Source organism: Galleria mellonella, unplaced genomic scaffold (genome assembly GCF_026898425.1).
Source record: "Galleria mellonella isolate WM207_F2 unplaced genomic scaffold, CSIRO_AGI_GalMel_v1 utg173, whole genome shotgun sequence".
NCBI classification, from domain to species: Eukaryota; Metazoa; Arthropoda; class Insecta; order Lepidoptera; family Pyralidae; genus Galleria; species Galleria mellonella.
In genome coordinates this window covers 9,032,124-9,045,933 of record NW_026442016.1, presented here as the reverse complement: position 1 = coordinate 9,045,933, position 13,810 = coordinate 9,032,124, and the positions used below count along the sequence as shown (strand labels likewise).

Sequence of the window (13,810 nt, the reverse complement as noted above, 5' to 3'; positions counted from 1 at the left end):
TATGTTTACTGACCAGGATAAAAAGTAACCTTTATCCTTCTCAATCTCATATAGTACGTATATACCAAATTTCATAATGATTGGATAAATCGTTAAGACGCTAGAAGGTAATAAACAATCAAACAAATTCACTGTCACATTTATAACATTAGTAAGGATAATAACCTATAACACCGGTAGAAGATGGCGACGTTGCCATTTTTAGTGAGCCTCTTATGTTATAATTAAATATACACGGTGTTTTTAATATACAGCAAACGTACATATGCGTTGTACATTCTATTCGCAATCCACAAATGGAATATTGATTAGATATTATTATTATGGTATTTATTATAATACAATGTAATGGATAATACCCCCCCCCCCCTCATACTATATCCGCCGCAAGTTTATTATTATCATCATCATCATATCAGACCTTAAAAGTCCACTGCTTAACATAAGCCTCCTCTTGGGGAGTTTCACCAATAGTTGTCACGCTTTACAGGCCGATTGGCAACTGCTGCCCATCCTTAACCCTCCCTTAATCGCCTCTTACGACACCCAGGGGAAAGAAAGCAGTGCACTATTCTATGCCGAGACCAAACAGGTAAGTTTATATATAAACTTATATTTAGTTTATTATATTTAGTATTATTTTGTTAATTAAATTTTTTTTTATTATTTTAAATTGTTAATTTAAACTTAAAGAGCTCAGCATACCTATATACAAATGCAAAATACAATTTACTAATTTGTTTTAAGATTGAGACCATAGAGTCCAAAATTAATTTTTTTTTAATTATAATGTATTATATCTATGGTCTATTAAAAAAATTGGAAATTCCCGCGAAAACGGATGAGAACGGGTCTCGAGCGTGCAAAACAAGTATAACTACTTTATACTACGAGTATAACTAACTGTATCTGATGTGGTCGTTGCGTGATGTATTAGCCTATAACCTTCCTCAAGATATAAACTATGAAATGCAAAAAGAATATTTCAAACCCGACTGGTATTTCTAGAAATTAGCGCGTTCAAACAAACAACTTCTTCAGATTTATTACAGACAAAATGGGTTCCTAAAAGGTGTATGTTATTGAATTTATTTTTATGAAACTTAACTATGGTAGCTAAAACGCATATTGAATTGGAACCAAAATCAGTAAACGTAGAATAATGACTGTTTATTATGTCATTAAAATTTGTTTTGATGGAATTGAACGAAATTTTATATTATGAAAATCGAGAAGGCATTGGCCGAACTTAAAAAATTGGCATAGTTTTTATCAAATTCGGTGGAGCGAATCACGATATACAGTTTGACTCTTCTATTATAATGAAGTCACGTAGAACCGAAGTCGTCGTTAATAAATTGTGAACGGTCATGGTCTTGAAAAACCCCTTAGACAACATTAAAGCCTAAGTAGATGATGGAAAATTTGTTCGCGGACACTTTTTTTTTATTTTAAATCATGTACATTGAGGGAAGAATTGTAGTAATAAGGGATTCATGCAAAGGGTTCCTTTGCATGAATATACCCTATCAGTTTTCCCTGGAAACTACCGTGGTTAAATCTTGATGAATTAATCTCGATGAAAAAATTGACCTGCTTTTATCCTCACCTATCATCTCTCATTTGTGTTCCGCTAGTGTATACCAATAGCGCAGGAGGGGTTTACCATTCTATTATCATCCATGAAAAAAAAAACCGCGTACATAGTCGCATACAATATTAGGTGTTTTATTGTGAGCAAACTAAAATGTATGCCGAAGACTCGAGTACAAAAGGCCTGCTTTTAAAAACATCGAGAGATTGTCATTTCATTTTAAATTTGCCTTTTATTTTAGTTTCATTTCATCAAGACAAAAGGTTTACCATCAACGCAGGTCTTTAGAAATCAACAATTATATTATTTAATATAAATTAAGTTCAACTACCACGCGATCGTTGTCGCAAGCTCAGATAGTAATATGACTTATAAAATCAAGTAGCCAAATCTAAAGCCCGAATTTAAAAAGGTCTTATGTAATGAAGCGCGGAAATTATAAATGCCCACAGAATTGGTGATATTAAAGGTGCTATCGCCGGAGCAAGGATGTCGAGAGATTTTGTGGAGGTGTGCTAACGGTTCTAAATAACGGTCGCGGTCATTTACTATTCAGTTGGACTCGCTGGCGACATCGATATGGGGAATGCGAATTCTGTTCTTAAATCTACGCTGTGGCAAATATTTGTGCCAATTCTAATGGCTGAATTTTGATCACCCTAATCTATCCCTTCACTGCTTTTGGTGGACCGTAGTTATGTATTATTATTACATAATTCTGATAAAATTATACATGCTGACGACATCATGAACATGAACTACCGGATACCATTGCGTTCAATAAACTAATAAAAAGACAAATGCGTGGTACTTTGATTTTGCTATTTGCAGTCCAAACACAAAAGTATCAAGCGTTGAAATAGTGATTGAATAGCGACTCACAAAGATCAAGAAAACATCATGATACCAGTCGTTTCTATTTAGCCTTTGACTTATTTTAACTGCATTTTAAAACGACTACAAATTTAAATACATTTCAAATACACACACGCATGTTTAAGCAACCGACTCCAAAAAGGAGGAGGTTTTCAATTCGGTTGTATTTTTTTTTATATTTGTTACCTTATAACTTTGTAATTTATAAACCAAGACAACTGTTTTATATCTGAAAAAATTTACTTTCATATTGGTGCCATAAAAAAATTAACAAAATCGATTTAATAGTTTAGTTTTTAAATCAAATTAACTGGTTTTGCCATGGTTGAAGGCCGTATTTTTTATTTATGGAACAAAATCTATTATTACGTAATAATATTTTAATATATTTGTCAGCTGACAGTCGTAAACAATCAAAGTTCAGTTTTTATCTAAAATAAATGTTAAAATACTCAAATCTAATTAACAAAAGTAAAACTGACTGACTGACAGACAATTGCACACGACAAGAAATAACATTTTCGTTGATAGTAGCAGTTAAATTGTTTAATTGGTTTTTAAGATTTTTTTAAACTAATCTTCTAATAACCGAAAATAGTATGGGTACAATTATTGATTTTGCAACCGTAAAGTTATTTGTGTTCGTCATAAAAGTGTAATGGAATGCAAAACCGCTTTCAACTTATATCCTCGTTATGGCAATTCAAGAGTTGCAGATTATCGTGAACTTTCTATATCGTATCTTAATTTTTTATTAACCTATCTACATAAATGATTTAGTGACCGGAGGCTATTAGGCTACATTTATAAAAAAAAAAAACTAGCTATCCTATGACTTCCATTTGTATTCTGTATTCATCAAAAATATACAACCCTTAAAAGAAGAGTTGAAGTAATTTTTTTACGGAAAATAATTATTTATTAAGACAATATCTTCACCGATTGTAAACAGATTTTAGGTATTTTTTGGCATGACGGGACCATGTGGAAAATTATAATTATTTTACTTATTTCTAAATTATTTTAAATAATGTTTTAGAGAACAAAACTTGTAGGACAAGGTATATTATTAGCAATGGAACTGGTAGACCACATTACTAACAAGCCCCCCCCCTGCCGCCAGTATTGGGATATGTACCCTCATAAGAGTAACTTAACCGTCTAGTTATAATTGGCCATACCGATGACCCCGACACGCGCTGATCTCGGGAAAATGGACGGGTTTTTCAATTTTTTGCCATGCATTTCTTGAGGAAAATCTATAGATAATAATATCTCGTTTGTACACAGTACACAATCACAGTGACTGTGTAATATAGGAAAGTTGACATTGTAATAATGTATAATCCTGATGAGAATTTAGAATTATTATTATTTAGTAACCTGAAAATTGTATTTATACTTAACTTGAACAATGTCAATTCAGTAATCATTCAATGGCCCAAGTGAATATTGTAAAGCAAGCCATTATCAAGTTATATAAAAGTTGTATTATTTGAATTACATCAATTGTCCACTGCTGAACATAGGTATCCCCTATAAAGGAGGCTTTGCCAGTAGTTGCCACGCTTGGCAGAAGAGTTGGCAGCCGCAGTTAGGCTTTGGTGATATATTAAGAGGGAGGCTGTTGCTAGCCCTCAACATTTAAGTTCCTTAGTTGCCACTCATGAAAAAACAATAAGAACACGTAAATAATATTTAACGCATTGCAACGATTTTTCCAAATTTTCGGCGTAGACTAGAACAAAATATTACTATTAACACTATAAAAGAAATTTTGACGTTAATTTATTCTTTCTCGTTTTTTTACTTTAAAATCCCTAACTGTAGTTAGTATATATATAGTATATAAGTGAGCGCTAGCCCTTAAGTTATTGAGCTAAGTATCATGTCTATTATCTATTCAGGAAATAGAAAATATTTTTCAACTATCTGAAAAGAATTAGTTAGCACTTACTACAATTTACGATTCATTCACCTTACGAGGTGTCATATTATCTCTCTCGTTCACTCAAATCTAATACGTACAATGCTCGAATGAGACGGGCTGGTTTCACGATTTGCTAATTAATTAGACTCACAATGACAAAGTGCATGGTGCTTTGATTCTAGACTTTATGTCTAAGAAAATAATTCTTACATTTGTTTAATGGATTTCCTACTATTGAATGGGCATTGTATGCGTAAACATTAATCAATGCCATGGGTTCCAATTTGAAGGTCGTCGAGTTCGCGGCTGTATCCAAATCTTCAATAAGCTAGATATTTCGATAGATGAAAACGCTAAGACGCAAATAATGTAAAGAATTGAACGAGGAGCAGAATTAATCTATTTTTTCGACTCGACGGCGAAGGCGTGTCAACGTCATGTGACCACACGATGTGTTTAAATTTTGGAAAGTATTCATAATGTCAGCTACATCGACGTGCCTGTTGTATCGTTTTTGCTAGCCGCGCCTTGCGTATCAGCAATGTACTGAATATATAGGGGTTATGTCGTTATATAGATTGAGAATTGAGTGTGTAATAGTGTTTTTTATTATCATTTATATCGGTCGTGTCAGAGCTTGGATTGAGATAGCAAATGCCACTGCGCAGTAAGTACAACGAAATGCGTAACGCTTCTTACTATAATGTTATTATTATTAGTTGATATTATATTGCATTTATATGGGTTTTCCTTCAATAATAACAATATAGACTATCTTCAGAGTTCAATACACGGAGAGAAAAATGTTTCCAAAACATAAACATTTACGGTTTTTTAACATAACCTAAAGGGATATGAACAACCAATACTCGTACATTAATTAAGACTACCGGAGTCCTGTTAACCAGTATCCGACCTTTTAGTGTTTTTTTTAATCACAATACGTAACACGGTGTCTGTTTACTTAAAAATGGTTTATTTACACGAGAAAATAAGTAACTTTTGTGAAAACGTCAAGAAAAATCAAATTTAAAGCCCACACACAGATAATTTGAAAGCATGAATTTATGTACTTACCTAGGCAGTGTACACATCAAATATAATATGTTATATTATTGAACAATTCAAGGAAATACTTAAAATAATGAATAACGTCATTCTTGTACGGTAGACGATTATCGTGTACAGGAGGAAAATTGAGTAATTATTAGAAACCTACATAAATACAGTACCATAAATGTTATGCATTGTTCTAATGTATAAGTATGGATATTTAATTCTCGAAAGAAAATAATCTAAAATCAGTAATTTCAGATTTGACATTATTTTACACTTGCTGTATCTCGGGGCTTCATCTGTAAGAATCAGTACATAAAATATCCTATGTGCTAAGTCAGAATGTAATTTATCCGTGTACCAAATTTCATTTGGATCCGTTCAGTAGTTTTTGCGAGAAAGAGTTACAAACATCCATCTATTCATCCATCCTTACAAAGTTACGCATTTATCATAATAACATAAACATTAACTTTAAAGGCTTGTACGGTATTATGCAATAAGGCTTGTTTTTATAACACATCAATATACATACATACGAGGATAAACATGTGTTAACTCTGTTCACTATTTAAAAGAATTTTGAGGACATTTAGTTTGCTTTCACAATATGTTTAGTGCGTTAAAAATATCTATGTGAAAATCAATTTCGAGGTGGCAGGTGTGTTCCTTATTTATATTTGCCAAACTCTTAAATACAACTCAGAAATAATCCTCGACGTAAATTTTAATGTGCCAAAACTACAAGCTACAACGAACACATGTTGTGCAAATATACGGTTTTACACAAAGGGAACATTTTCTCCGCGAAAAAATGTCCACCGTCTGCGTCGCTATGAGTACTTATATACTATATATAAGTAGAAGATGCGTTTATAGATACAACAGCCAAGATTTCGTATACGAATGCGTATGTTATAACAGTGACGCGATGCCACTATTTCTCACCAATGGCCTAAAGCCAAATGAATCACCTGAGGAATGCCCTTAAAAATAATTTCAAACAAAATAACTCCACATTCGCGGAAAACTAGAAATCTGTCGGAGACAGATTGTAAACATTTTGGTGTACCAAGAGAGTAAATACCTGTAAGAGTCCAATTGAAAAATCAAAAATCATCGATATAACACTCAAATTTATAGACATCAAATGAATATTTAATAAACACATTTACATGTTTATTAGTATAACTATCTATACATAAGTAGATATGTTTTTATTGTAATATGTGTATTTTGTATACTTAGTTGTTGTGTTAGGTGCTATAAAGTGACAGTTCTTTCCCATTACTGCCCATCAATTGCTTTCTGTTTCGAACTAATGGTTAGCGAGTAAAGAATGTCATATGACATTAAGCTCGCCATTTGTACACGTTATTCAGTCCAATAAAGATTAAATAATAATAATTATAAATAACTTTATATGAGGCCTATAAAATCAAAGGCAGTTAAATGCCATAAATCGATTTCATTTTCACACTGTACTCAAATATTTATCTTAATTAAAAGTTCTAATAATTATAATTCAAATTATTACTAATATTCTAATTTTCTTTAATCTGGTTTAAAATATAGAATATCGTTCCATATCCTTGACAAAATACTAGTTTTTGTAGTTTCCTGAACATTTGACAGACTTGGATTTAGCTGTGTTTGATTTTATAGGCTTCATATAATGTATGTTGCCAGCAATATAAAATCAATAATCAATTAATTTGTACACAGTACTTATTTATCTTTATTTGAAAAAGTTGTTTAGTTTCTATCTATAGCAGGGTATCTGGATTTTTTATCCTTTCCGTTATACCCTGACAAGTACGGATCTCTCTAATTAGAGGTCTTCTTTTATTTTTTTAAGAACTGCACTAGTTAATTAAACGTTGATTTGATTTTTATATAATTTGATTGATAATGAGTTAGTAGTAACATTTGACCAAATATTTTCTATTATCATTAATCTTACCTTCCATCCAGCAGAAGAGTTGCTGTCACCCTTATCCTTAAAATATGGCACATTCTGAACCATCCACTCGTAGATCTGTGACAATGTTAGCCTATTGTCCTGAGCTGACGTAATGGCCTGAGTTATGAGATCGGCATAGGATAGGTTGCCCCACGCATTACGACGGGAGGAGTTTTTCTTGGTCGTCACTGTCGATGTGGGCAATGGTGGTGCACCTGAAACAGTGTATTTACTGAGATGGGATAGACAAGAAATATCGACGGTTTAATGAAATCATTGCATCCAGCTATAGACTGATTTGAATAAATCCAAGGATTTAACTAGAGAATTCCCCTAAAAACATTTAAATTTAAAAAATGAGTAATATACGTATTTACATTCGAGTAGATCACGAATACTTTGTATTTAATTGAACATAATTATTACCAGATTTTTGCAAAACTATATTTTATGCAAGAACTGTTCATGTAAATTCTATAGATAACGGATAGCATTTTGATTGTTAGACGTTTGTCATTATACGTTGAATAAAGTTACTTAAAATTATATTTAACTTATTTCATTTCATAATAAATAGTATAGTATTAACGGCATGACATAATCCAGTTTAATAATTCTCCAGGGACATATTCGTTAAAGCCAACTTTTTTAATTGAAGGCTGATTTCGTAAAATAGATGACAATTTACACCTTAACTGAGATTTTGAGTGGTATCGATATATTACATGAATAGCTGGATATATCGACGCTAATACCGCATTCCAATGCGAATGTTGACATAAGAGCTAGTCGTCTAACATTATACGGATGATATCCTGGGCATAAGATTGAAATTCAAACATTGTAAAAACGGCAAGGTATTAAAGGATAACAGAACTACAGCAGAGCCTCAACGGGGTAGAGCAGAACAGAGTGAAAAACATAACTATAGTCCTTTGAAAACTTTTTAATTACGTCATTTAGATTTTTATATCAGAGGCGTGAAGCAAAACGGCGCTGTCATTGTTCTTCGAAAAAAAAAACTCTATTTATTTTATTAGGATAAATAATAGAATATAAAATATTTGAGGGTAGTCACAAAAAAAAATATTTCAAAAGCGTTAATGTACACTAAGAACACTTATAAAAAAACTAAGCAAAGAAATAAATCATATGGAAAACCCTACAAAAGTTACCCTCATTTATTATTATGTCCGACATTTGTGGACGAACGAGAATACCTTTGATTCGGTCGAGACGTAGACAAAACTACAGACCTTTCAGCAGTGACAAATTAGATATCGGTAGGTATATCGAAGGGCTGCAGTTTATTTACAGTAAAGTTCCGATATCTATTATCAATGTACGAAACCAGTACAAAGGCATAAAGGTGTGAAATATATATAAAATATCATATCTCGGATACTATTTCTTCTGTGTTGAAACATTTCAAACTTGATGGTAAGTGATCTAAGATAGAGCAATAAATACTAATATTTTACTCCGCTTCAATTTGTGTAGACAAAATTAATAATAGTGGCGAAATTCCCAGAGGACATTAACATTTGCCTCATAATCACAAGTGTTTTTCAACGAGTAGGTCTTAAAATGAACACAGACAAGACTAAGATAAAGCCTAATGTCCGTGTTACACATATGGCGATTGTGGTCAGGAATACTAATGGTTTATTGAACCAAAACATGGTCTTATACTGCTCATCGTATGTTTCGCTATGCGATAGAATTAGGAATGCGGATATCTTCACAAAGACCAAAAAGACTAACACAGCTTCTATAAATGCAAATGTAGTGTATAACGATACCCTAGTAGATGGACCGAATATCTTAAATGTTTGAACGAATGCAATTAGCTCAGGGTCATTGATGGCTAAAATGATGTTGATATCTTAAAATATTATGCACACGAAAAAATCTCATTTTTACCAAAGAGGTACTTTATTCAAAGTTATCTGACGGGGTACCTCAGTCTCATCAATTAATTTTGTCGGCAGGTCATTATATTCTGATGGTTTTGTTTTGCTTTCATCAATGAAATATATCAATGGCATTGCTATGATGTGCTAAGGCATAAGACTAGTTTTCAAGAATGTCTCAGTCCTGTGATATTCTGTCCAAGGGCATATGTATAGGTCTACAAGTGGCAATTACTATTTTCTCTCTGGTAAAAAAATATTAAGTATATTATAAACGTAACAGTAATTCTTGTCATTTTGAAGCGAAAACTAAGTAAATATATGGAATTATTTAATATCGTTTATAATAATAGTTTGACTTTTGTATATGATCATACTTTAATGTAAAGAATGAAACATGACTCTAAATAATAACAAGCCCTACTAATAAGTATACACAGGCAAGTAAAAAAAAAATAGAAAAATCTGGTAAATAATATAATCTTTATAGTAAATGCCCAAGCCGAAGAAAGAGGTGAGTACTGTCATATTGTTATTTTCTAAGCCTTAATTGAATGTTTATGATCAAATTCTTACTAGGTATAGTACATTTTTATGAGGGGAAAGGGGTTGTTAGCAATGGAGTTTGACAGCCCCATTGCTAGCAATATCAGCCATATCAGATCGACCTCCATGTGGTTCCCCCTGGAAACCATCGTGAACAATTCTTGTTGAATTCGTCACGATGGGCTAACTGGCCTGCTTCATCCTCACCTATCACCTTTCACTGGTGCCCCGCCGGTGTATACCGATAGCGCGGGTGGGGTTACCATTCCATTATCACCCATAAAAAATAGTACATTTTTATATATAAAAATGCGTGCCTATACTCTTGTATTTATATGTACCTACTAAGAGCAATGACCTTACTTGCTAATTGTACTTACAATATATTTTATGGTATATACATAAAAATATATAATTACGCAAATTCTTAAACAATACCTAGAAGTTTGTTGCAAATTATTTGTTAAAAGCTAGATGAACCTTATAGAATACATAAAGAAAACCTTCAATTTCTTATATATTCAAAAGAAAATAGTAATGCATCTTGATCTAAAAGCTATTAAGACACTTCATAAAGAACTGTCATTGATAAAAGTTTGTGTTTATTAGAAAAATATGTGGATAATTTCGAATATAGAAGAGTTAGAGCTACAGAGAGAGAGAGAGAGAAAAGACAAATTAGACAAAATATATAAGTTTAATAACGTAATGGATTAAATCCAATTAAATTTACAAAAGATGTGTTACAGAGTTATAAGAAAATTTAGGGAATAGGTCTCGATTCAAGGATTGAAGGAGTCTTTATAATACTGAATGACTTTGTCCAAATTATGGTAAATGATTCTAAAGAGAAGCCAAAGTGAGTGATGACTTCAATAACGACATGACTCCAATTTTATGATAATAATTACATTCTTAGAGACAAAGAAAACATACTCTATTATTAAAGATAAATAAATATTAAGTTAGAATAGAATTTATAATTGAGTGCCATCTTATTTCAATAATTTTTGCGAAAATACATTTTAAAATGCTCTTTTTGATGATATTATAATTTTGCATTTTTTCAATAATCGTAAAACTAAAATGACATTAATCTGTGAACTTACAAAATTTGCTAATAAACGAAAATTATTCACAGACTTAGATGTGTAAACATCTTGTTCATTCGACATTTTTTCTGGATAAATAATTCTATTTTTTATTTATTTAATGTTTCTCTATAGGTAGATATTTACTTATGTTTCTTCAACGTATCAAATGAATGAATTGGCATTCATCTTCTTCGACTTAAAAATGTGGGGGTAGTATTTTTTTTTTTTTTCTAAAAATGTTTATGGTAAAATTACTTTTATTTGTTTTTTTTTTTCCAAATATGAAATAAAATAGATATCACATTTTATGTAAGATCTTTATCACAATGAATTCAATGTATGATTATTTTTTACACATGATGGTTCTATAAGGTATTACAAAAGATAAACAAAATCAAAAATAGTTACAATTTTATTTTTCTTTTTTTATACCACGAAGGTAACAAACAAAATTTTTTTTGTAACTTAGAATGACAAACAAGCTGACGGAACCTGATGGAAAGTGGTAACCGTCGCCTATAGACATGAGCAGCACCATGGACATAATAGATTATACTATTTCGCCCATGATACCCCGCATGCGTTGCCATTCCTGAGGACTCAGGTGTTATTCCTCTATACATACAGCCTGTTTGATGGTAAATTATATTTATAAAAGCAATAAACACTTTAAAAAGATTAGATATTTTCTTGAATTTTTCTAAATGAACTGAAAATACAAGAATATCTAATTAAACTTTCAATTCTCTAATAGGATATAATTATTATGCGATATTAGTCATTTTAAAATTTTGTAAATATTATTTATTTACTTTCTGTAAAGGTAGATACTGAATTCTGATAACATCCGTTTTCGCGAACTCACTATCTACTAGACTGTTGTTGTAAACAAACAAAAATTTGCGACAGTTTCGGTGCGATGTTATGTAAGTGTTATTTTCATTATTTTTATAGCATGATATGACTTCTTCAATGTTTTTTGTTATTGGATCCATACACGAACGGGGCGTTGGGACTACGTGGGCGACCTAAATAGCTGCGGGTATCGCGGCCGCGACCCCACTATCATTTGGTTGAACAAGTGATATTTACCGGCCAAATTCTGATTGGAATTCTTCTTAGAGCCTGTCTCATCGCCCGGTTCTATATAGTTGTCTGGCCTCGGCAGTGGCCACGTGTTAGAGCGCGCTCGAGTTTGAGGCTCAAATCCTGCTTCAGCCAACTCCCCCAGAGGCTCTATTTCACCAATAGCGCCTTCTAGATCCGTGAGCCCGGTCTGTGAAGACCACGGGCTGTGATAACTACCGCCCCCTTGTATAGACATCTTGCCGCCTCGATTTCGATCAGTGGAATTTTTTGGTAGGTGTGTCGGTCGGAGCGCTCACCGGCGCGTGCCGACACCGGCCGTTAGCATCTCAGCGTGCTCTCCTTTCGGATTTTCAACAGATTTCTTTCTATTTCCAGAACGTCGTCGGAGTCGAACCGTGATCCGGAGAGGTTATCTGTCTTGTCCTTATCGGCAATGTTATTTGAAGCCAATAACATGTGGCGTCTCGCTGTTCATAAACAGCGATGTGCGCAGAGAGCTTCAGCCGTCGGGCCGCTCCCGAGAGGCGATTTTCGCTAAATATAAGCGCGGGCGAGGCGGGGGCGGGGCGCGACCACGTGAGCGACTACGCGCCGATTTTCCAATTCATCACTGGCGGACTAGAAGCGCGATAACCTTGTAACGTGGCTTGAAACACCAAATTTTGTCTCTCATATGTTCACAGCCACTGTCAACGGTCTCAATAATATTACCACTGCGTAAATTCGGGTGTCCTTCCGAGTTCGGTTACACTTTACAACTTTTCCACTCTGATAAGGGTTATCACCGAGTCTTTTTGGGGATAATACGCGAATCGTCTGCCTTTGCAGGAGCCGCAAAAGGTAAAGAGGTGCACATAAAGTTCGTTCGGAAAGGTCCACGCGGTTAGCGATAATAGCAACTGCGTAATAAGCCGAGTGTTGCGTAGCGCGGCAATTCGTCCTCGGCCGCGAACGGTCGCACGTACACTGAACCGAGTGGAATGGAGACGCGAGGCGCGACGCTCGTGCGAATTCCGCTCAGCGGGCGCCGCGCTGACCGTGGAGGAGGGAGGGAGGCGGAGGGCGCTGATAGAGAAGTGGCGTCGTGTGACCGCGCTCGGTCGCCATCTCGGCCGCACTCGCAAGCACTCGGCTCTACTACGCTTAGTTTTATAATAGTCCGAAATTCTTTTCAGAGTTTATCGAAGCGCGAATAGGTCCTCATCAGGCGGCCTTGAGGCTCACGCAGCTACACGCGGTCTGCAGCGGCGCATGCACTGTACTGGTTGTAGGTATTGTTATCTGCCTATGCTTAGTTGAATTGTAACCATAAGGCACTTTTTACGTCACATAGGATAACAAGCGTAGCTGTACATTGACTTCTATAATGCCTATTTAACAGGTAGATACCAAAGTAAGTAGTATTGTATTGTAAAATCTTTATTATACATAGGTACTTTACACTGGACACATTAAGTAATAGATTAAATATATAATGGCGGACTTACCCCGTAGAGGGATCCTTTAGGTATATCACGCAGTTATTCAAATAACTAGGTACCTACCTACTTGATTTTTCCTTGAAAATGTAACAAAGAGACTATTTTAATTTTCATAATAAGTATCTAAGCATGAAAAATGAACAATTTTCCTGCAAATTATTATGATATTTTCAAAGAAACTTTACACATACTAAAATTGATAGTACTCTCCTTTAAAAGGATACTAGCGTAAGTTTTAGAATGTATATATGCACATATCCTTTTATCT

At 33.7% G+C, this 13,810-nt stretch overlaps 1 protein-coding gene across 3 annotated transcripts in view; it reads right to left on the bottom strand.

The window, feature by feature from the left end:
- The window catches only part of LOC113515441 (forkhead box protein O), a 150,691-nt gene extending 137,524 nt beyond the window's left edge, over nt 1-13,167 (bottom strand). For 2 of the 3 annotated variants that reach the window (XM_026899645.3, XM_026899646.3), the window contains exons 1-2: nt 12,065-13,167; nt 7,420-7,634 (exon numbers count right to left, since the gene is read on the bottom strand). In XM_026899645.3, the coding sequence (XP_026755446.1) occupies nt 7,420-7,634; nt 12,065-12,296 (447 nt within the window). In that variant the 5' untranslated portion in view covers nt 12,297-13,167. The remainder of the gene's footprint in view (nt 1-7,419; nt 7,635-12,064) is intronic. The other variant, XM_026899647.3, reaches the window with a different exon arrangement.
- Nucleotides 13,168-13,810: the final 643 nt, after the last annotated feature.